Source organism: Nycticebus coucang, chromosome 5, assembly GCF_027406575.1.
Source record: "Nycticebus coucang isolate mNycCou1 chromosome 5, mNycCou1.pri, whole genome shotgun sequence".
Classification (NCBI taxonomy): Eukaryota; Metazoa; Chordata; class Mammalia; order Primates; family Lorisidae; genus Nycticebus; species Nycticebus coucang.
In genome coordinates, this window is record NC_069784.1 from 938682 (window position 1) to 959040 (window position 20359).

At 48.2% G+C, this 20359-nt stretch overlaps 1 protein-coding gene across 3 annotated transcripts in view; it reads left to right on the plus strand.

Annotated features, from left to right (window-relative positions):
• The window catches only part of DNAJC6 (DnaJ heat shock protein family (Hsp40) member C6), a 155855-nt gene that overhangs the window by 82245 nt on the left and 53251 nt on the right, over window positions 1-20359 (plus strand). For all 3 annotated transcript variants that reach the window (XM_053590316.1, XM_053590317.1, XM_053590315.1), the window contains exons 2-4: window positions 15629-15779; window positions 18568-18617; window positions 18724-18872. In XM_053590316.1, the coding sequence (XP_053446291.1) occupies window positions 15629-15779; window positions 18568-18617; window positions 18724-18872 (350 nt within the window). The remainder of the gene's footprint in view (window positions 1-15628; window positions 15780-18567; window positions 18618-18723; window positions 18873-20359) is intronic.

Below are 20359 nucleotides of genomic sequence, written 5' to 3' on the forward strand. Positions count from 1 at the left end.
AACATCACCCTTGAGCCTGAAGAACTTCCTTTATTATTTCCTGTAATGCAGGCCATCTATCTAGTAACAAATTCTCCTGCTTTTTTAATCTAAAAACTTGTTTTTAAAGAATGTTTTTGCTGTCTATAAAATTCTTGGTAATGATAAGTCATTCCATTATCTTTGGGCCTCCATTGCTTCTGATAGATAAGTCAGCCAGTATTTACATTGTTTTCTTCTGTCTGCAGCATGTAATCTATCTTTCTGCTGCTAAGATTTTCTTTTCGGTTTCAGCAGTTTGATTCTGATGTAGTTAAGGGGATTGTTTGTCTATTTATCTCATTTGGAGTTTGCTGAGTTTCTTGGATCTATAACCGTAATTCCCAAGCAGAGACAATTTGAGTTCTGAAGGAAACGTTCAGTAGTTTCTGGAGAGATGTTCAGATGCTCAGGGTTGAGGAGGGGAGAATACTGCTGTATGCTGGTCAGTAGAGGCCAGGGGTGTGCCGAAAATCCTACAGTGTCTGTAACAGCCCCTCTAACAAGAATTATGCAAGTTATCCAAATTATCCAAGATATTCTGATTTTTAAGTTGATTTTTTTCACCAAATGTTGGGAATAAAATATATTTTTTTGGTCCCATTTTCTTTCTCCTTCCCTTCTCAGATTCTACTTAATTGATAGTAAACAACTTAGTGTTGTCTCACCGGTCACTGAAACTTTAATTTTTCAGTTTTCTTTTGGCTCCGTGTTTTGGATTGAACAATTTCTAGCGACCTGTCTTCAAGTTCGCAATTGTTTCTTTTGCAGTTTCTAATCTGTTCTTAAGCCTATTTAGCAAAGTTTTCATTTCAGATATTATACTTTTCAAGTCTAGAATTGTTTTTGACATTCTTTCTTGTTACCCTATTAAGACCATCTCTTTGCTTCAGTCTTTGAAGCATATTACTGTACTGCACAGTTTTCGCTATTTCCAATACTTGGGGAAGATGAAGACCTGTTTCCATTTACTACTTTTTCAAAATTTCAGATTGATGTGCGGGTACGGGTGATTAGGTTACAGTGTTTGCGTTTGTTAGGTAGTGTCCCTCACTGGGAGCTGACCAGCGCCCCCGCCCCTCCCCTGTCCTCTCCCTCTTCACTACCTTTTTATTGGTCGATTTCACTGCTCTTTACAAGCTAAGTTGTTTTTGATTGCACGATAGGCATTGTGATGTTACTTTTTAGAGTCTGTATTGTAATTTTCCTTTAAAACATAACTGAATTCTACTCTGGAAGACAGTTAAATTAGCGGCATATCCTTCTGGTCCTGTGAGGTTTGCTTTTATTCTTTGTGAAAATGAATTGTGGTTTTAAATTTAATCACAGGGTGTTGTTAAACTTAGTCCTGGGGTATAGCCTTTAAGATCTGGCTTGTATTTCTGGTTTTGGATGTGGCTTTTCTGATACAGAAGTGCTGTGTTTGAGGTGCTCAGCGGGCCTTCCCACTCTGGCTGGGTGAGAACTTCAGCACGCCCAGTGTGCGTGGCCTCTGGTATAGGGGAGGTTGGTTCTCAACTCTGCCTGGGCAGTCTCCCCAACTTCCCAAATGACTCCGGGTGGATTTCCAAGCTGACTTTGGGCTCCCCCCCAGCACTCCCCACCCCACACTGTGCCCTCCCCTGTACATCCTGGCTTCTTCCTAGCTGGTTTTATATTTTTGAGCTCTGCCTCCACAGCTCAGCAAGACCCCTCTCTGGTTGGGCTCCAGATCCCTTTCCAGTAGCAGGAAATTGTCTCCAGGCAGGGGTGGGGGCAGCCGCGGGGCCCACCTTCTGTGCTTCCTTCCTTTCTAAGATCCTGGTCCTTTGTGGCCTTCGTTTAATGCCTAAAACCCAATGTTTCCTGTAGCTGTCACAGGTATTGGACAGGCGGGCTAGTCCAATGCCATTTACTCTCCCATGGTCAGAAGTGGACGTTAGGAACATGCATTTTAGGTAAGGACCTTAGATGATTCTGGGACCTGTGCTTGATTGATCTCATTTAAGAAATGCTGATGTAAACTGTTTGCAGCAGATAGAGAGTGTTCAGAGCAGTGCTGCTTGGCAAGGCATCCTGCAAGGGTCCCTCCTATCCAGGAGGTCTAGGCATTTTACATCTGGGGAAGGATAGAAGATGCTTTTCTGAAATGTTTCTTGCAAGATCGCTTTGAGTATGCAGTGTGTGTGTGTGTGTATTTGCAGCAGTGTGTGGTGTGTATCTGTGTATTTGCAGCAGTGTGTGGTGTGTATCTGTGTGTATTGGCTGCAGTGTGTGGTGTGTATCTGTGTGTATTTGCAGCAGTGTGTGGTGTGTATCTGTGTATTTGCAGCAGTGTGTCTTGTGTATCTGTGTGTATTTGCAGCAGTGTGTGGTGTGTATTGGCTGCAGTGTGTGGTGTGTATCTGTGTATTTGCAGCAGTGTGGTGTGTATCTGTGTGTATTTGCAGCAGTGTGTGGTGTGTATCTGTGTATTTGCAGCAGTGTGTCTTGTGTATCTGTGTGTATTGGCTGCAGTGGGTGGTGTGTATCTGTGTATTTGCAGCAGTGTGTGGTGTGTATCTGTGTGTATTTGCTGCAGTGTGTGGTGTGTATCTGTGTATTTGCTGCAGTGTGTGGTGTGTATCTGTATGTATTTACAGCAGCGTGTGGTGTGTTTCTGTGTATTTGTAGCAGCGTGTGGTGTGTGGTGTGTGTGTGTATTGGCTGCAGTGTGTGGTGTGTGTCTGTGTGTATTGGCAGCAGTGTGTGGTGTGTGTGTATTGGCAGCAGTGTGTGGTGTGTGTCTGTGTATTTGTAGCAGCGTGTGGTGTGTGTCTGTGTGTATTTGTAGCAGTGTGTGGTGTGTGTGTGTATTTGCAGCAGTGTGTGGTGTGTGTGTATTGGCTGCAGTGCTGAGTCTTTCTCTGAGTTCTCACTGGCTGTGTACACACAGTGTTCAGAGTGTTCAGAGATCCTGGCTCACAGTAGATTAGTGATCAAACACGCTGAGGAATTTATCTCACATACGTGCGTATGCATATATATGTCAAAACTGATGAAATGTTTACATTTTAGAAATGTAGAATTTACTGTTTGTCAGTGTCACATATGTCAATAAAGCTCCTTTTTAAAAAAACTAAGCCTAGCCTTTGACTACGGAGCGGGCGTTTTCTCTTCCTGGTGTTCCCCTCTGAGGCCCAGGGTGACGTGGCTAACACCTGATTGAGTATTAAGGGTTGTGAGTCCGAGTCGCCTCCTCTCATGATCTGAGGAGGGCTCCCCCCTGTCTGACCACGTGTACCCAGCCGTGCCTAACGACGTGCACAGAGCCTGGCTCTTGGCATCAGACGGACATCTGTGTATGTGCTGAGCAACCTCAGTGAGTGGACTGGCCTCTTTCAGACATGGTTTCTTATTGAAAAATAGGAACAAAATATCTTTCTGTTTAATTGTGGTGTGCTGTGTGCTAGCCTGGCTCCGAGCATGTGGAGACGTCACTTTGGGGTGTGCATACACATGGTGTGTGTTAGAGTTGCACCTTCCCCGATCTTATAAACAATAAGCAGTGTCTGTTCAGACAGTTGCTGTGGTTCTTCTGGAGAGCAGCAATTAGATCTTTTTCTGAAAAGTTGACTTGCTGTGGGGACTTCAGAGTTCCTGTTGGGAGTTCTAGAAAACAGTCTTGTGGAATGGAAGGAGCTTGAGACCCTCTTCCTGGGCCTGTGGAACCTGGACAAACATGCTGGCTCTGAGATCCCACCGGGACACGAAAGGTCCTGTGGGAGCTGAGTCCATCCACTGCCCTTTAGTGTCTCCACGTCCCCATTAAATGTAGCCAAAATGTTAAAAAGAAGATGTTGCCTCATTTTTTCTTTGCTGTTTTCTTAAAGCAGCCCATCAACCCTCTGCTATCTCTGTCCTTCTTCGTGGACAGGGTCAGATGACAGGGACATTCTCTATTTCAGGCTAGTCATTAAGAGAGAAATGCCATGCTCCATTTTATGCACTTTAGGCCCTGATATTTTGGTTAGAGCAGTGGTTCTCAACCTTCCTTATGCTGCGATGTATTTTCATTGTTACAAAGGGGTCGTGACCCTCAGGTTGAGAACCGCTTGGGTTAGAGAAAGTTCCCTTCCTGGAACTGGGAATCTTCGTGGTGGGCAGAGCTCTTTTTGTTTCTCCAGGTTTCTATTTGGGGTTCTGATCTTATTGAATAGATTTGATTTCAATTATGTCACAATGCCTGAACCTCTTTATTTGGCCCAGATGTTGGAGGAGGCGGCTCCCTATGTAACCCCCTGTCCCCGGCTCATTGTGGTACTTACTCTATTTGCTGTATATGGGTATAAACAAAGCAATCAAATTCAGCAATATCCATGGATTGTTTTATATGGGAGTTCACTGGGTAGAATTTGGACTGGCCACTCCAGGCCGATTTCCTAGATCCTTAAAGGAGCAAACGCACCCCATCCATCCGGCTGGACTCCCCAGGACCAGTCCCGCTAGTGTGCACAGTGCCATTTGAGTTTCAGTGTGGTTTCCCTTTGGGGGCATTTCCATTTTTTCCACTCTTGTTTTTTTCATGCTGTTGATCCTTTGGGGCGAGAGGAGCTAGTTTTGGTTTTCTAATTGGCTCCTCTTATCTCTCTGAAGGTAAAATTTCTCCCTGGTTTTCTCATCAAATGTTAGATTTCTGTGCAATAAAACTCAGTTTTCTGAAATCTCCACACAGGCACACGCAGTGGGTGCTGGAAGACGCAGCTGCTATCAGGAGCCTGGGAGGGGGGCGAGGCAGAGCGAGACTGGCCATGTCTGCAGTTAGGAAAGCCCAGTCCTTGCCTGACCGAGCCATCTGGTCTTCCTCGCTGTCCCCGCCACGCTGTCTGTGCAGCCAGGTTCCACACATGTTTATTGCATACTTACTGTGTGATCCTTGTTACTGAAGAACCAGAGTTCAGGGGACAGGCTCATTCCAGAGTAATTCTCACGTGAGCAGATTGCTCGAGTCCTCGGGTGCAGGAACAGAGCGAATGGGAGAATAGGGACAAAGTCCCTCTTGAGAGAGTCAGGATGGGGAGGCGAATAAGAGCAGAGACTTTGGGTCCAGGCACACCTGGGCTCAGTCTCATTCTGCCATGACTGCTAGATTCATCTCACCAAAGTCTCAGTTTCCCAAGTGGACTCTCTGTGGCTCTGTGCTCACTATGAGTACAAGTTAGCAGTTTGTTGAGACTGTGTAGCCTTGTGTGGCGTAGATGGTCAGCAGAAGGCTTCATCTAGAGTGGTTGGTCAGCAGAAGGTGTTCTCTGGAGTGGGTGGTCAGCAGAGGACCTCATGTGGAATGGGTGGTCAGCAAAGTGTCTAGTCTTGAGTGTGTGGTCAGCAGGGGGGGCCTCATCAGGAGAGGGTGGTCAGCAGGGGGCCTCATCAGGAGAGGGTGGTCAGCAGATGGCCTCTATGCAATGACACTGTCAAAGAACAGTGGAAGTGGAAGGGACCTAGGAGGTTTGTGATTCTCCCCTGGCTACAGGGCTCTTCCATCGATGTCCTGAAGAGTCCAGAAATAGTGTGCATACTGATTGTACGGTCCCCGTAGTGAGAATAAAATGTTTAATAATTGGCATGCTAACACAATTAATATAGAAATCAAAATATATGTAAAATGTAAACCATAGACATGTACAAGTGCATTTTTCACTGTTTACCACTGATATAACTTATAGCAGAAATCATTTATTACTCAAATCTCTAATTTTCCTGTGGATTTTTGGACATCCTCAAGAGTATTCTTGTTATTGGCTAAATGATCCCCATTTCTGGGCCATGGTTTGACACAGGAAATGGCAGCAGGCCATTAAGTTAATTATTCTAAAGACCCTGTCATGGCACTGTAGGCCGAGGTGGGCTGGGTGTCCTGCTGACTGGTAAGAGCTGTGATGCTCCAGGGACCCAGAAGGTCCAACTCCCTGGCACATCCGCTCTGTGGCCAGGCCCTGTGTGCTTGCTGGATGCGCAGAGCCCCCAATAGGTGCTGCCCAGCCCTGCATCTGACGCTCAGCCTGTCAAGCAGCTGCTGACCTTTCTGTGTCCAAGGCTACTGCCATACAGGGTCATCACATGACTTAGACCTTTAACAGCTCATATTTTTTGCCACTAGTGCAGAAATGTAATATTTCAAAAGCCACTGCCACTCAACCTGTGAGAACCTGAAGAATCGTCTAGCAAACAGCTCAGAAGTCCCTCCACCAGGCACTGAACCCCATAATGATGGGGAATGAAAACTTCGGAGCTGTCAAGAAGTCCCTCTGTGTAGACGCCGGCTGTCCTGGCCTCCGACAGTGAAGCGTTGGCATGTGCTGTGGCTGGAGGTGCCGGGAAGAGAAGCTGCCCCTGTGGGCACATTTCCAGTCCAGCTTTGCTGCCCTGAAGCTGAGTGGCCTTTCTTGCTGAAGAGTTTTCCATGGCTTTGCCCTTGTGTCTCCTGAGCCACTTGGTAGTTATTAACTATTAAATCCTCACCACACACCTGCATCGACACTGATGGTTTTGTGGAACCTTGTCACATTTAACCCTCACAAAGTCCTGCGTGGCGTTCCGTTAACATTTCTGCTCTGCTGGTGAGGAGGGCACAGCTTTGGTCAGTTACTCACTTCTCTGGACTGTTTAGCTAGTGGCACAAGTGACACCCAGACCTCTGCTGGCCACTGAAGCCCAGGTGTTGATATGGTGGCTTTGTCCCATGCCTGACCTCTTATTTGGCATAGGGAGTATTGATTGCTTTGCTCAGTTTTATTTTTTTCTCTGCAATGTTAATTTCTAGTTGTATTCCTGGCCTTTCCACAGCAGGCAATCCAGGGACTCACGTACCAGGAAAGCTGAGTTTCTAAGAACTAAAATGAAAATCCCTGGTCATTTCAGGATCTCTGTATGTAAAATTCACACCGTCACATACGGTCTTGTTTGATCACATTGGTGCTATGAGGCGTGTGGGGAAGTTTTTGTTTCTTTTTTTTTTTGTAGAGACAGAGTCTCACTGTACCGCCCTCGGGTAGAGTGCCGTGGCGTCACACGGCTCACAGCAACCTCTAACTCTTGGGATTACCCGATTCTCTTGCCTCAGCCTCCTGAGTAGCTGGGACTATAGGCGCCCGCCACAATGCCCTGCTATTTTTTTTGTTGCAGTTTGGCCGGGGCTGGGTCCGAACCCGCCACCCTCGGCATATGGGGCCGGCGCCCTACTCACTGAGCCACAGGCACTGCCCCGGGAAGTTTTTGTTTCTAATTAGTTTGGTTTATGTGTTCTGGGGGAAGGAGGCCTGGGGGAGTGGAATGACATGCTCAAGGTCACATAATTTTTAAGGGAAAACCAAGGCACAGTCTAAGACCTGTGTCCCCAAAGTCCATCCCTTTCCCTATAGCTCCGTGGAGCTGGGTGCACTGGGACTGACGTCCAAGCAGGTTCTGTCTGGAAGCCAAAGTGGGGGCTGCTCTGGGTGTGTCTGGTTGTTGCCCCCCCTGCAATCCATTTCTCCAGCTGCTGGGAAGCTGAGAGGCCCAGAGTCTGCTATGAACAAGGCTGCTGAGGCCTTCAGCAGTGTGACTCCGGCTCTCACCCACTGTCAAGCTTTGTGGGGGGCAATGGCACTTTCCCAGAGCGGGGTCAATGGCACAGTCATGGTAGTGTCAAGGCCATTGCCAGTGTTGTAGAAATGAGGATGAGGCCTTCTCAACATCATGATGCTTTAAATGACCACAGAGAAGAGGCCCCATTGACCAGGGATGTGTGTGATCAGATGGTGACACCAAGGCCCCATGTCAGTCACCTCCCCACGGGCTGGCCCTGAACACGGTGGGGCAGAAACTCACAGCTATAAGAACTATGTGATGTTCTGGCGAGAGAAGAGGTGAGTTTCTGAGGATCCACTGAGGAAGACTGATGTCCCAAGAACTGCGGCTGTTGCCAAGAGGGTTTTCCATCTCTTGGCTCGCAGGCTGAGACAGTTACCACGAGGAAGTCAGGCCCTGGAAAGTCAAGTGCAGAGGGACGCTCTGGTCAGCCCCCAGGCTGCTTGGTGTTGGGGACCCCTGCCGAAGACCTGTGGGCAGCCTTAGTTCACCTCCCAGGCTGGCTGAGGTGCTCCCTGGCAGAGGGTGGTCTCCGTAGATGTTCAGGAAAGGCACGTTGGCCCTAATGGTATAACACGTGGCTGTTTTATTTAGTTTATACAGTGTGGTTTGAATCATAAAAGTAAAAAATGTAAACTGTAGAAAATTTAGGAAATGCAATCATATAAACAAAAATAACTCATTGTTCTCCCAGTTACACCGGATACAATGACTGTGCTTGTGTTGAGAATGGAGTGGGTAACAGCCTGATGCGGGGCAGCCGGCCTGGTGCCGGCCATGCTTACGGGGGAACTTTGGGCACATCGCCGACAGGGACCTGCTCAGCTGGGTGCCATTCTGGCTCACTGACCGTGGGACTTTAGGTGAATCACCGAAGGTCCTGCTCGTTTCCTCTTACGGAAGATGAGGGAGGCTGCAGAGATTAAGTTCGTTACTACATGGGGAGAGTGTAGGTCGGTGGCCCCCCCATGGTGGGCATTTGGTAAGCTTGAGTTAGCATAATTTTGTATTTATTAAATCCTCTGAATCTTTCTAAACTCAAATATTTTTCTTTTACAAAAATGAGATTGGGACCAGGTGTGGTGGCTCATGCCTATAATCCCAGCACTCTGGGAGGCTGAGGCAGGTGGATTGCTTGAGCTCAGGAGTTAGAGATCAGCCTGAGCAGGAGTGAGACCCTGTCTCTACTAAAAATAGAAAAAACAAAACAAAACAAAAAACTAGCCCAGGTGTTGTGGTGTTGTGGCAGGCACTTGCAGTCCCAGCTACTCAGGAGGCTGAGGCAGGAGGATCGTTTGACCCCAAGAGTTTCAGGTTGCTGTGAGCTATGACACCACGGCACTCTACCTCAGCAACAGAGTGAGACTCTGTCTCTAAAAAGATAAAATATAAAAAGATTAAAAAAAAAACCAAACAAACAAGATTGCACTGCACGTGTTTTGAATCCTGTTTGTTTTTCACCGAGCCCTTTGCCTTGAGCATCTGTGCTCGTGTAGACATGGAGTTTAATACTAAATTATATGGCGTTCTTTCGGTGGCTTAACCAGTTCCCTTAGTATTGCATAAATGTGTCATTTATAGCTTTTTGCTATTACAAATAGTACATTGATGAAGATCTTTTTTTTTGCTAAATATTTGTAAACTATCCTCTTGATGACAGTGCTTTGTGGGGAGTGCCCCTTCTTAGGGGTCACCAAGTGGAATTATCCACAGCCCGGGGTCAGAGAGTAAAGTTTATGAATTCATCCTAGAAAAAGTTCTCCATGCCTTGTTGTTGTGTATCCCTACTGTCACCTCCAAGCACTTTTCCTGGGATGAGTTCACGAACTGAATAGTCAGACCTCATCCCACAACAGTTCTGATGACCGTTTCAGAAAAAGAGTTCCAGAATTGCTTTGAAGTGGGGACTGGGCACTGGCATCGGGGCACAGCTCCCCCAGGGATACTTCAGAGATGACCGTAGTGATATGAGCAATGAGGCACATAGCGCTAGGATGGGTTCACAAACTTCAGTGTCCACCCTCTCATATTGTCTGAGCAGGGCAGACATACGGGGCAGAAATACCACTGTGCTTTTCAGATCCTCCTGGGCAAGGCCTTGCCGGCTTCTCCGTCCCTCCCAGTCTGAGTGTCTCTCCCTCAGCTAACAAGTCAGCACAGTGATCCTGGACGGTGGCCGCAGCTCTGCCCGTGTGTCCCCATGAAGGCGGTGTGGGGCCACTGTGACATTTGTGCTTGTCCTCATTATAGAACTGCCAAATAACTGTTCAGCCGCCTCATATCACTTTGAGAATGAAGCCGGATGTAAATAAATGATCAAACCCCCAACTTGCAGAGTTGTGAGGCAGAAACTCTCACCCAGGAGAATTAAGTTTTGTGTCACTGTACCTATAAGGCCTGTCAGGTTATGCACGTGGTGAATTCCTACAATTTGGGGGAGTGGGATACTGACTCCAGGCTCATGAGCAGAGGAGTCCCAAGGGAAACTTGTTTATTACGTCATTAGAAATGAGCAGGCTGGGGCAGTGCCTGTGGCTCAGTGGGTAGGGTGCCGGCCCCATATACCGAGGGTGGCAGGTTCAAACCTGGCCCTGGCCAAACTGCAACAAAAAAATAGCTGGGCGTTGTGGTGGGTGCCTGTAGTCCCAGCTACTCGAGAGGCTGAGGCAAGAGAATCACCTAAGCCCAAGAGCTGGAGGTTGCTGTGAGCTGTGACGCCATAGCACTCCACTAAGAGTGACAAAGTGAGACTCTGTCTCTAAAAAAAAAAAAAAGAGAAAGAAAAGAAATGACCCTTCTGTCTGGGTTTGGTGGCTGACCCTGCTGTTGTGAACCAGCATGGTGAAGGGAAGTGAACCAGAGTGGAATTGGTGGGGAAAGAGGAAAATACAGCCCAAAAGATGACACGGAAACAAAGGCTGGGACCGGAGGACGGACTGAGCTGATGGCTGCAGCCAGCCCCAAAGCATATAATCAGCTTTATTTTATAGTATCTGTACAGGTTGTCCAGGGGGAGGTGGCATAGACAATGTGGGGAAATAGCATAAACAAAAGACATAGTACAATAGGAAAATGTAAATGACTTTAACAAAGACAAACCATCTTGTTAATGGTTTCTACTCAACTTTGTGGAAAGATCAGGATGATCCCAGCGTAGTTAACAAAACAAAGGAAGAACTGTGTGACTTAGTGGTTACGACTTAACTTTGTTAGCATATGACAAGGAGAAAGAAGGGAGAGATCTCCAGGATCTCTGCATAGTTAACTAGACAAAGAAAGGGCTACATGACTTCTGGCAGAGGGAGCAGGAAAAGAGGAAAATGCTTGTTTTGGGAGCGGAGGAGAAGCAGTTGGGGGTTCATTCTCTGAATGTTCCCCAGGCTGTGAGGGCTCTGCCATCTGGTTGTGGCTCTGCTGTATGGTTGTGGGTCTGGTGTCCAGGGTTGGTGACTGACTGTCCTGCACTGTGGTTGCAGGTCAGGTGTCTGCGTTTGGTGACTGACCGTCCTGCACTGTGGTTGCAGGTCTGGTGTCCAGGATTGGTGACTGACCGTCCTGCACTGTGGTCGCAGGTCAGGTGTCTGGGTTTGGTGACTGACCATCCTGCACTGTGGTTGCAGGTCAGGTGTCCGGGTTTGGTGACTGACTGTCCTGCACTGTGGTCGTGGGTCTGGTGTCCCGGGTTGGTGACTGACCATCCTGCACTATGGTTGTGGGTCTGGTGTCCAGGGTTTGGTGACTGACTGTCCTGCACTGTGGTCGCAGGTCTGGTGTCCGGGGTTTGGTGACTGAATGTCCTGCACTGTGGTTGCAGGTCTGGTGTCCAGGGTTTGGTGTACTGACCTTGTGCTGATCCTGCTGCTCTGTGGTCACGGCTTTTCCATCTGTATGTCCCTTTCTGTTTGCACCCTTCCCAATCTGTCATTTTTTAGAACTTCTCTGCCCTTTCTTTCAACTAGCTAAGACTAAAATATTCTTTGCAGAATCTGCTCTTTTGGCACTCACGTGGCTCATTGGGGAAGCCAGAATATCCACCTTGATGTCCCTGCAGTGTCAGATAACGCCCCTCTTCTTGTTGGGTCCTGGATCGTCCGACATGTAGTCTGGGCATGCGAAGGTCGCAGACTGGCCCTGGCTCGTTGGCCTCCGAGGTCTCCAGTGAGCAGGGCCTGCAGCTGGAGGGATATTTGAGGAAACTCACGTCTGTTAATACATTGGTGCCTCAGAGTTCTGTTCCAGTGTGAAGTTGAGAGTTAGGAGACATGTAGATAATCAATGTGATATCCGAGCTAAAGTGGTGACTTGGGTGAAGATGAGGGAGGATAAACTTTTTATGCTGCTATATCCTCACCATATTTAAAATGAAAGCACAATACAGGCTTTTAAATGGAGATATGTTTAAAGGGAAATGATGCTCCCTGTCTTGTAGGGAAACAGAACACAAGAGAACATTCTCAGATTGGTGGTGCTGGCTCTTCTCTGTGGAGCTGCCCACAGGCCCCTCATGGGGTTTCACTCAGGGCTGTGTGGCAGTAGGGGACACTGGCTCTGGCTGCCCTGTCATGAGATTGGCTGGTCTGGCAGATGCAGTGGCTTCGAGGGGCTGCTTATTGCAGGGGAATCTGCTGCTGGGACCGGCCAGATGAGAGGTGTGCAGGTGGGAGGGAGGAGGGAAGTGGGTGGGGGAGAGGCAGTGCCTGCAAGGCAGGTAGGGCTCTGGATCTGTAGCACAGTGTGAAACGACAGACTGGCTTAGGTGCTGGGATCACTCATACAGATCCAGGTGCGAACTGCTCCCAGTTGTCAGCTGAGATCTTAGGTGCATTCATTTTCCTCCTCAAGCTTCTGTTTCCTCATCTGTAACATGGGAATAGGAAACTCTCCCTGTCTCCACTGTGTGAGGCTGTGCCATCACAGGTCCAAGCAGGGGACCTGGTGCACGTGTGGGCTCTGCCTCTGACGGGCGTCTGTGGGGGGTGTCCGTAGTGCCTGTGAGCACAGAGGGAGGACCTGCCAGGCACCTGCACTGACAAGTGTATGTGGGAGCGGTTGGAGTACAGGAGGTCCCAGAAATGCGATTTAAAGACTGGCTGTCTGGCCAGTTAACACAGTAAAAGACCTTTCATCTCACTAGTCCTCAGGGAAATCACAAAGTAAAACCAAAATGAAATATGGATTTATATTTGCCAAATTGGTAAGAGTTTTGAAGTTTGTTGACACCAGTGTTTAGGAGAATATGGAGTGCAACTGTGCTCAGATGTTCTACTTGTGGGAGTTAACCTGGTATAATGACTTTTGAAGATGATTTGTCGTATCTAGAAATTCAAAGTTGTGCTCACCTCATCTACCAGCAAATTACATTCCTGCATATGACTTAGAGTCTCCCATATGTGATCAAAGGTGTGTGTTCCTAACTATGTCATTTGTTATAACAGACAACTTGCGTGTCCATCAATGGGAAATTGATACATACATTACGTGAACTAAAGCTAAATAGATGCATTTTAAACAAAGATGAGTGAAAAGTTGCAGAACAATACAAACAGAAAACCATTTACATATAGCTTGAAAACACGGAAAATAATGTATTTGTTATGGATCCAAACATATGTAATATAAGTTTAAAGAAATTAATTTTAATAGTAAGTATAAAATGAAGGATAGTATCAGGAAAAGAAAGATGTGTGTGGTTGGAAGGGTTGCCTGGGGCTCAGCCCCAGTTTTGCCGTTTACTCACTGGCTTCTACACCCTTAGATGAGTTTCTTGACCTTTGTGCTCAGTTTTCTGATCTATAAAATGGGAATAGTAATATTATATACTTACAGGGATGCTATGAGGATAAAATACATGAATACAGGTAAAATGCTTAGAAAAGTACTAAACAGGCAGTAAGTGGCCTAATCATAGTTCTTTCTTTTTTTTTTTTACTAAATCATAGCTGTGTATAATAATGCAATCATGGGGTACAATGTGCTGGTTTTATATACCATTTGAAATATTTTCATCAAACTGGTTAACATAGCCCTTACGGCATTTTCTTAGTTATTGTGTTCTAATACTTGAGTATTTTTATTATTCTATAGTCATTTAAAATATTATATATTGTAATCTTTCTTAAAAAAAAGAATGGATGTCATTCTTGCCCTTTGTCATCATATAGTTGAAAAGTGAACAAAGATTAAAAATATCACCAATGTGGGAAATTCAGGGTGTGGCAGAGCAGAGTACTAGTTCCCAGATTTGTTAGTCACTGTCCTTGTGAAGTAGACACGACTTTTATCACTGTTTTACACACGGGAAGAAGGACACTTAGGAAGACTGACTTCCAAGATCACACAGCTAGGAGTGGCCAGGCTGGGAGCAACCACGTGTGAACGAGCAGTGTGCTCGACCGTCCAGCATCTGTGCCGGCCTGGCCGCTGCTCACACCAGCCTCCTCCTCCCCACAGAGCCTCCTTCCTGCATCTGTCCTGTCTTGTTTTGTTTTGGGGGCCTGGAATCCTAATATTTTATTTTATATTATTTTAAAAAGTATTGTGGGCACACAGTATGTGATGTTTTGATGGAGACACAACAATTTGAATTACTTCAGTTGTGGTAATTGGGGTGTCCATCCCCTCAGGCTGGCATTGGCCTTTACAGACCATGACAATGAATGGTCTCAAAATACTGGTGGATTCTAGGAACAGAGGGGTGTTTCTCTGTCATACTGAATATTCATCAGAGGTCAGCTGGGAGCTCTGCCACATGGCTCCGTGCTCAAGGACCCGGGAGTCCTGGGCAGAACAGCCAGTCTCGAACCTTCCTGTTTGTTATGGGTAAGAGAAAGGGAGAAAGAGAGAGGGAGAGAGGGAGGAGGGGAGGAGAGCGCAGGGGAGAGAGAGGGGAGGAGAGGAGGAGAGGAGAGAAGGATGCAGAGTCTCGCACTCACTCACACGGTCAGCGTTGTACCTGGAAGTGTGCACCCACCACCTGCACAGCAGAGGCTGGAGTGATGGTTTCCTATGAGGGATCGGCCCCACCTGGGGCTATTTGCCAATATCTGGAGATGTCTGTGGTTGTTATGACTCTGGGGGTGGGGTGGTGGCATAGGGTAGGGGCAGGTACTACCAGTGTCCAGTGAGTAGAGATGGGTAGAGTCAGGGTTGCTCTCAAGTCCCGAGGTGCACAGGATGCCTCTCAAAGCTCACCCAGCAATGTTGGGCCCCAAACAGCCTGGTGGGACAGAAAAACCAGGATGGGAGCTGAGCACAGGCCCAGAGGGTGCAAGGTCATGAGGCTGTCGGGAAGAGGCCAGGGATACTTGGCAAGTAACACCGGTGACCATGGTGCATCCCAAGACCTAAAAGCTGTTATGCTCCTTCAGAAGAAGTCTTCATGAGGGAGCGAACTGTGGCTTTGAGGTGCAGCCGTGGAACGGGGCTCCTGGCACAGTGGGCTGCATGGAGGGCACCGAGGCCCTAGCCTCGCTGGTGCTGACCTCTGCCCTCCCTGCTGCGGAAGTGGTCGGAGAGCCCCACAATGCAGGCCACATGTCCAGTGCCAAATTCCCTAGGGTCCGCACTGAGAAAGTTAATAGGAATAGGGGAATTTAATTTTAATGGTATGATTTATGTAATTTAGTAAATCTAAAATACTATCAACATGTAATCAATATCAAAAGACCAAAGTATTTTACATTCTTTTGTTTGTTCATTTTTTGCACCAAATCTGAAATTTGTTGTGTTTTACACGCACAGCCCTTTCCAGTCTGGACCAGCCTTACGTCAGGCACTCACTTGCTGCTGTGGCTGGTGGTGACGGTGTTGGGCTGGGTAGCTCCAGAGGTTTCTGTCCCTGGAGCTCAGTAAGAACTGACTTCAGTCTCCTCTCAGGACCAAAAGCCTCTCAGGCCTGAAGCAGGGCCTGACTTGCAGGAACAATGTCCCAGACTTATTCAGACATCTACCTGGTGCAGGGATGAAGGGCGTAGCTGCTCGGTGTATCGGGGGCCTTCACCCCATTTCTCTTTTCTCTTGGCAGGTGCCTCGTCTCCAGACATGGAGCCCAGCTATGGGGGAGGTCTGTTCGACATGGTGAAGGGAGGTGCAGGGAGGCTCTTCAGTAACTTGAAGGACAACTTGAAAGACACCCTCAAAGACACGTCCTCGAGAGTCATACAGTCTGTCACCAGGTATGCACAAAGACATGTCCTCCAGAGTCACGCAGTCTGTCACCAGGTATGGACACAGACACATCCTCCAGAGTCACACGGTCTGTCATCAAGTGTGGACACAGACACATCCTCCAGAGTCACATGGTCTGTCACCAGGTGTGCACACAGACTCGCCCTCCAGAGTCACACGATCTGTCACCAGGTGTGCACACAGACTCGCCCTCCAGAGTCACACGGTCTGTCACCAGGTGTGGACACAGACTCACCCTCCAGAGTCACATGGTCTGTCACCAGGTACACAGACAGATGCATCCTCCAGAGTCATATGGTCTGTCACCAGCTATGCACAAAGACGTGTCCTCCAGAGTCACATGGTCTGTCACTAGGTGTGGACACAGACACATCCTCCAGAGTCACATGGTCTGTCACCAGGTGTGGACACAGACTCACCCTCCAGAGTCACATGTTCTGTCACCAGGTGTGGACACAAACTCACCCTCCAGAGTCACACGGTCTGTCATCAAGTGTGGACACAGACACATCCTCCAGAGTCACACAGTCTGTCACCAGGTGTGCACACAGACTTGCCCTCCAGAGTCACACGGTCTGTCGCCAGGTATACAGACAGATGCATCCTCCAGAGTCATATGGTCTGTCACCAGCTATGCACAAAGACGTGTCCTCCAGAGTCACACAGTCTGTCACCAGGTGTGGACACAGACACATCCTCCAGAGTTACACGGTCTGTCACCAGGTTCGCACACCTTTTCACCAGGCCCTGGAAGGGTCTGGTTACCTGCCAAGTGCTGATGTGGTCTAAGAATCAGTTTTATGACATAATTGTGTAGGTTCTGATAGCTCAGCACTGTCAGGACAGCCATCAAGTTGAGTCCATTGGCAGGACCCAGTTCACTACTGTAGGAGAGGGCCGTGGCTGCTCTCCCTGGGTGTTGAATCAAATATCCTGAGTTCTAACAAAATCCTCCCTTGTTAAGTTTTTGGCCTAAGGCAGGTTAATTAGTTTCTCTGAGTTTTAGATGTGACAGGATTTTTGTCTTTGGGTGGTTTGAAGAGTAATGAGCTAGTGTGCAGGTGTCAGTAAGCACTACCTGTGGCTTAGGGTCAGGGCAGAATGCTGTTTTCCAACCTACCAGCCCTTTAGAATTTATTTAGTGGGAGAAGTTTTCTGTGCTTTCACTGTATGAACATTCCTAAAAGCAGGCGATATGAATTTTTTTTTTTTGTAGAGACAGAGTCTCACTTTATGGCCCTCAGTAGAGTGCCGTGGCCTCACACAGCTCACAGCAATCTTCAACTCCTGGGCTTAAGCAATTCTCTTGCCTCAGCCTCCCAAGTAGCTGGGACTACAGGCGCCCGCCACAACACCCGGCTATTTTGATATGAATTATTTTATATTCTTGGATATTAGAAAATCTAGGGTCACTTTAATTTACAATATGCTGTTCTAAATCATGAATTCAAAAGTCAAGTCTGGTGTGTTGATCAAATCTCATCTTGGATTTCCACCCAGGCCTGCCTGGTGGCAGAATAGAATTGTTCATTCTTTCTCAATCTCTTCTTCCTGGCCCCTTAGCCTCTTACAATTATGGGAGATATTTCCACGTAGGCAAAACATTGGGAAATGGGCAGTGCCTGTGGCTCAGTGGGTAGGGCACCGGCCCCACATACCAAGGGTGGTCGTCCAAACCCGGCTCCAGCCAAACTGCAAGAACAACAAAAAAAAAACAGCCAGGTGTTGTGGTGGGCGCCTGTAGTCCCAACTACTTCGGAGGCTGAGGCAAGAGAATCACCTAAGCCCAGGAGCTGGAGGTTGCTGTGAGCTGTGTGATGCCACCACACTCTACCGAGGGTTAGAGTGAGATACTGTCTCTGCAAAAAAAGAAAAAAAAGAAACATTGGGAACTATCAGTGTTAACAATAAGCAGTGTTTGGGTGATAGAAAAAGGTGTACCTGCCCCACCCAGGCAGGGTCAGGTTCATGTCCCCCCAGGAAATAGGAAGGCCGCCGACTGCTGCCCTCCCTGACCCTTTACGTCCCCGATCCCCATAACCCACGTGTGGAATTCTTTTCTTGGTTTCACCCCACCTGCATCCAGGTGGAAGTAAAGACCACATGATTTCTACAGAATGGGGATTCCATTTTCCTTTGTTTTGCACTCTTTCTTCCTTGGGTTCAGAACCTTTCATTGGGGGAGAGCAATTTTTTCCTCTGCAAGGGCAGAGGGATGCACCATGTGGATGTGCATTTAGTCCCCAAGCCCGTGGGTAGTCTCCTCTCGGTGATGAGTCCTTTCAGAGTGAAGGGTGGAGGCAGCAAATATGCCTACCAACGAGGAGTGTCCCTGTGAGACGTGCGGGTGAGGGAGAGAACTGGCTGCCCACCAGGCCAGCAAGGAATGTCCCTATCAGACCTGCGGGTGAGAGAGAGAGCTGGCTGCCCACCAGGCCAGCGAGGAGTGTCCCTGTGAGACCTGTGGGTGAGGGAGAGCGCCGGGTGCCCGCCAGGCCAGCAAGGAGTGTCCCTGTGAGACGTGCGGGTGAGGGAGAGAGCTGGCTGCCCGCCAGGCCAGCGAGGAGTGTCCCTGTGAGCTGTGCGGGTGAGGGAGAGAGCCGGCTGCCCGCCAGGCCAACGAGGAGTGTCCCTGTGAGACCTGCGGGTGAGGGAGAGAGCCGGCTGCCCACCAGGCCAGTGAGGAGTGTCCCTGTGAGACGTGCAGGTGAGGGAGAGAGCCGGCTGGCATGTTTGGATCATTTTATTGAATGCTCTTTTTTGTCTTGATTTTAGCTACACTAAGGGAGATTTAGACTTCACTTACATTACCTCCAGAATTATTGGTAAGCATCTTCCTTTTATATTAATTCTTCTTTGGTTCAACTTTCAACTGCTGCCCCTGACGGCCGCTGGCCTGCGTGGCCGCTCTCTCTGTGTGGCCTCTCCTAGTGATGTCCTGCCCACTGGACAGTGTCGACATAGGATTCCGGAATCAGGTTGACGACATCCGGAGCTTTCTGGATTCCAGACATCTTGACCACTACACGGTGTACAATCTGTCACCCAAATCTTACCGAACTGCCAAGTTTCACAGCCGGGTAAGAAGCTGATTCCTGGGTAGCCCTGGGGCCACGGGGTGGAAGGCCTAACAGCTTTTTCCCACCTGCAGAAGATCCTCGGAGCTTTTCCCTGAGGCCTGTGAAGCTAAGAAAAACCCTTAAACTCTGGACCCTTCTACGCACTGAGTATTCATTAGGCTGTTAGGAGATGTTCTGAAGGTTTTCCTGGGTGAGGACATTTATAGGAAAATGTGTCTGTTAGTGAGAGGAGTTGGGGTCTCAGGGCTGTGGTTGGCTGGTGGCTCCTTGGCACAGATTTGTGAGGCTCAAGGTGGAGATGAGAACGGGGCAGCTGGCTGACCTTGTACCCTGACGTAGTCATGCTCTGACCTTCTCTTACTGTCACGGGAGCATCCAGGTGGGGCAGGAACTGGTACAGCAACACTGGTATTAATGGAAATATACTTCTGACATTCAGTGTCTGGGCCTCTCTCCTCGGTGGGGCCTGAGCAGTGCACACTGCAGCTTTGGTGACACCATCCCTGGTAACAGCAGTGAGTACAGAGGCTCTTAGAGTGTCCCACCCTGCTGAGACCGTGCCGTGCACACTTAGTCTCAGTCCTTGGAAGTCGATGGAGAAACTGAGGCACAGACGCATACGGTGACTTGTCCAAGTGGCATGAGGCTTGTGTTATTAACCATCACCCTGGGCTGACAGTGTTACTTGGGAAAACTGGAAGATCTTTTTAAAGAGATTTTTGAACTAGGCAGAGAAATATTCCTAGTTTCAATCTGGTGAAGAAACTATTTGAGCTGGCTTAGGTTTGCATCTTGTATCTGATATCAAGCCTGATATTGCAGCCACTCAATTCTTGGCTTTTTCTAAATTCAGGCTTTTTTTCTCTTAAGAGCATCTTCAAATATTTTTAATGTAGCCTTTAGATATAATTGACTTGCAGTTTCGATCTGGGTCTGTCAGTGAACCGTGCTTACTACCTGTTTGAAGGTGGACCCTTTGAAGGTGAAACTTGTTTTCACTTGTGCAGAACGGTGCCGGTGACGGTGAGCTGTATCTGGGGTTCAGCTTTGACACTGGAGCATCTGCTCTGAAGTCCATTCCTGTTGGTGATCTCTGAGCCTCAGTGTGCAGGTCTGCAGGGCACGCGGGAAGGTGGCCCATGTGCTCTGAGCCCCCTTCCTGCCCACACGCCACATGATGTGGGAGATGAGGTTAGAGGCTGGTTGTTCAGCATGTTCTCAGAGCAGCCTTGAATTTTCATGTGGGTGGGAATCATCTGCCAGGCTTGTTACATGCAGACTTGTGATTCAGGAGGGGCAGGAAGGAGGGGACCCCACTTCTCCTTCACCTTCCTGGGAGCTGCTGCTGCTGCTGCTGCGGGCACTACTTTTTCAGAGGTGCTGGTAAACCGTCCTGAGCCGGCTTGATCTAAATTGCCACTCTGTAATGGAGACTTTAAATGCAGCTCCTTAAAATCCACTGTAATAAACTAACCTTCCAACTCTTA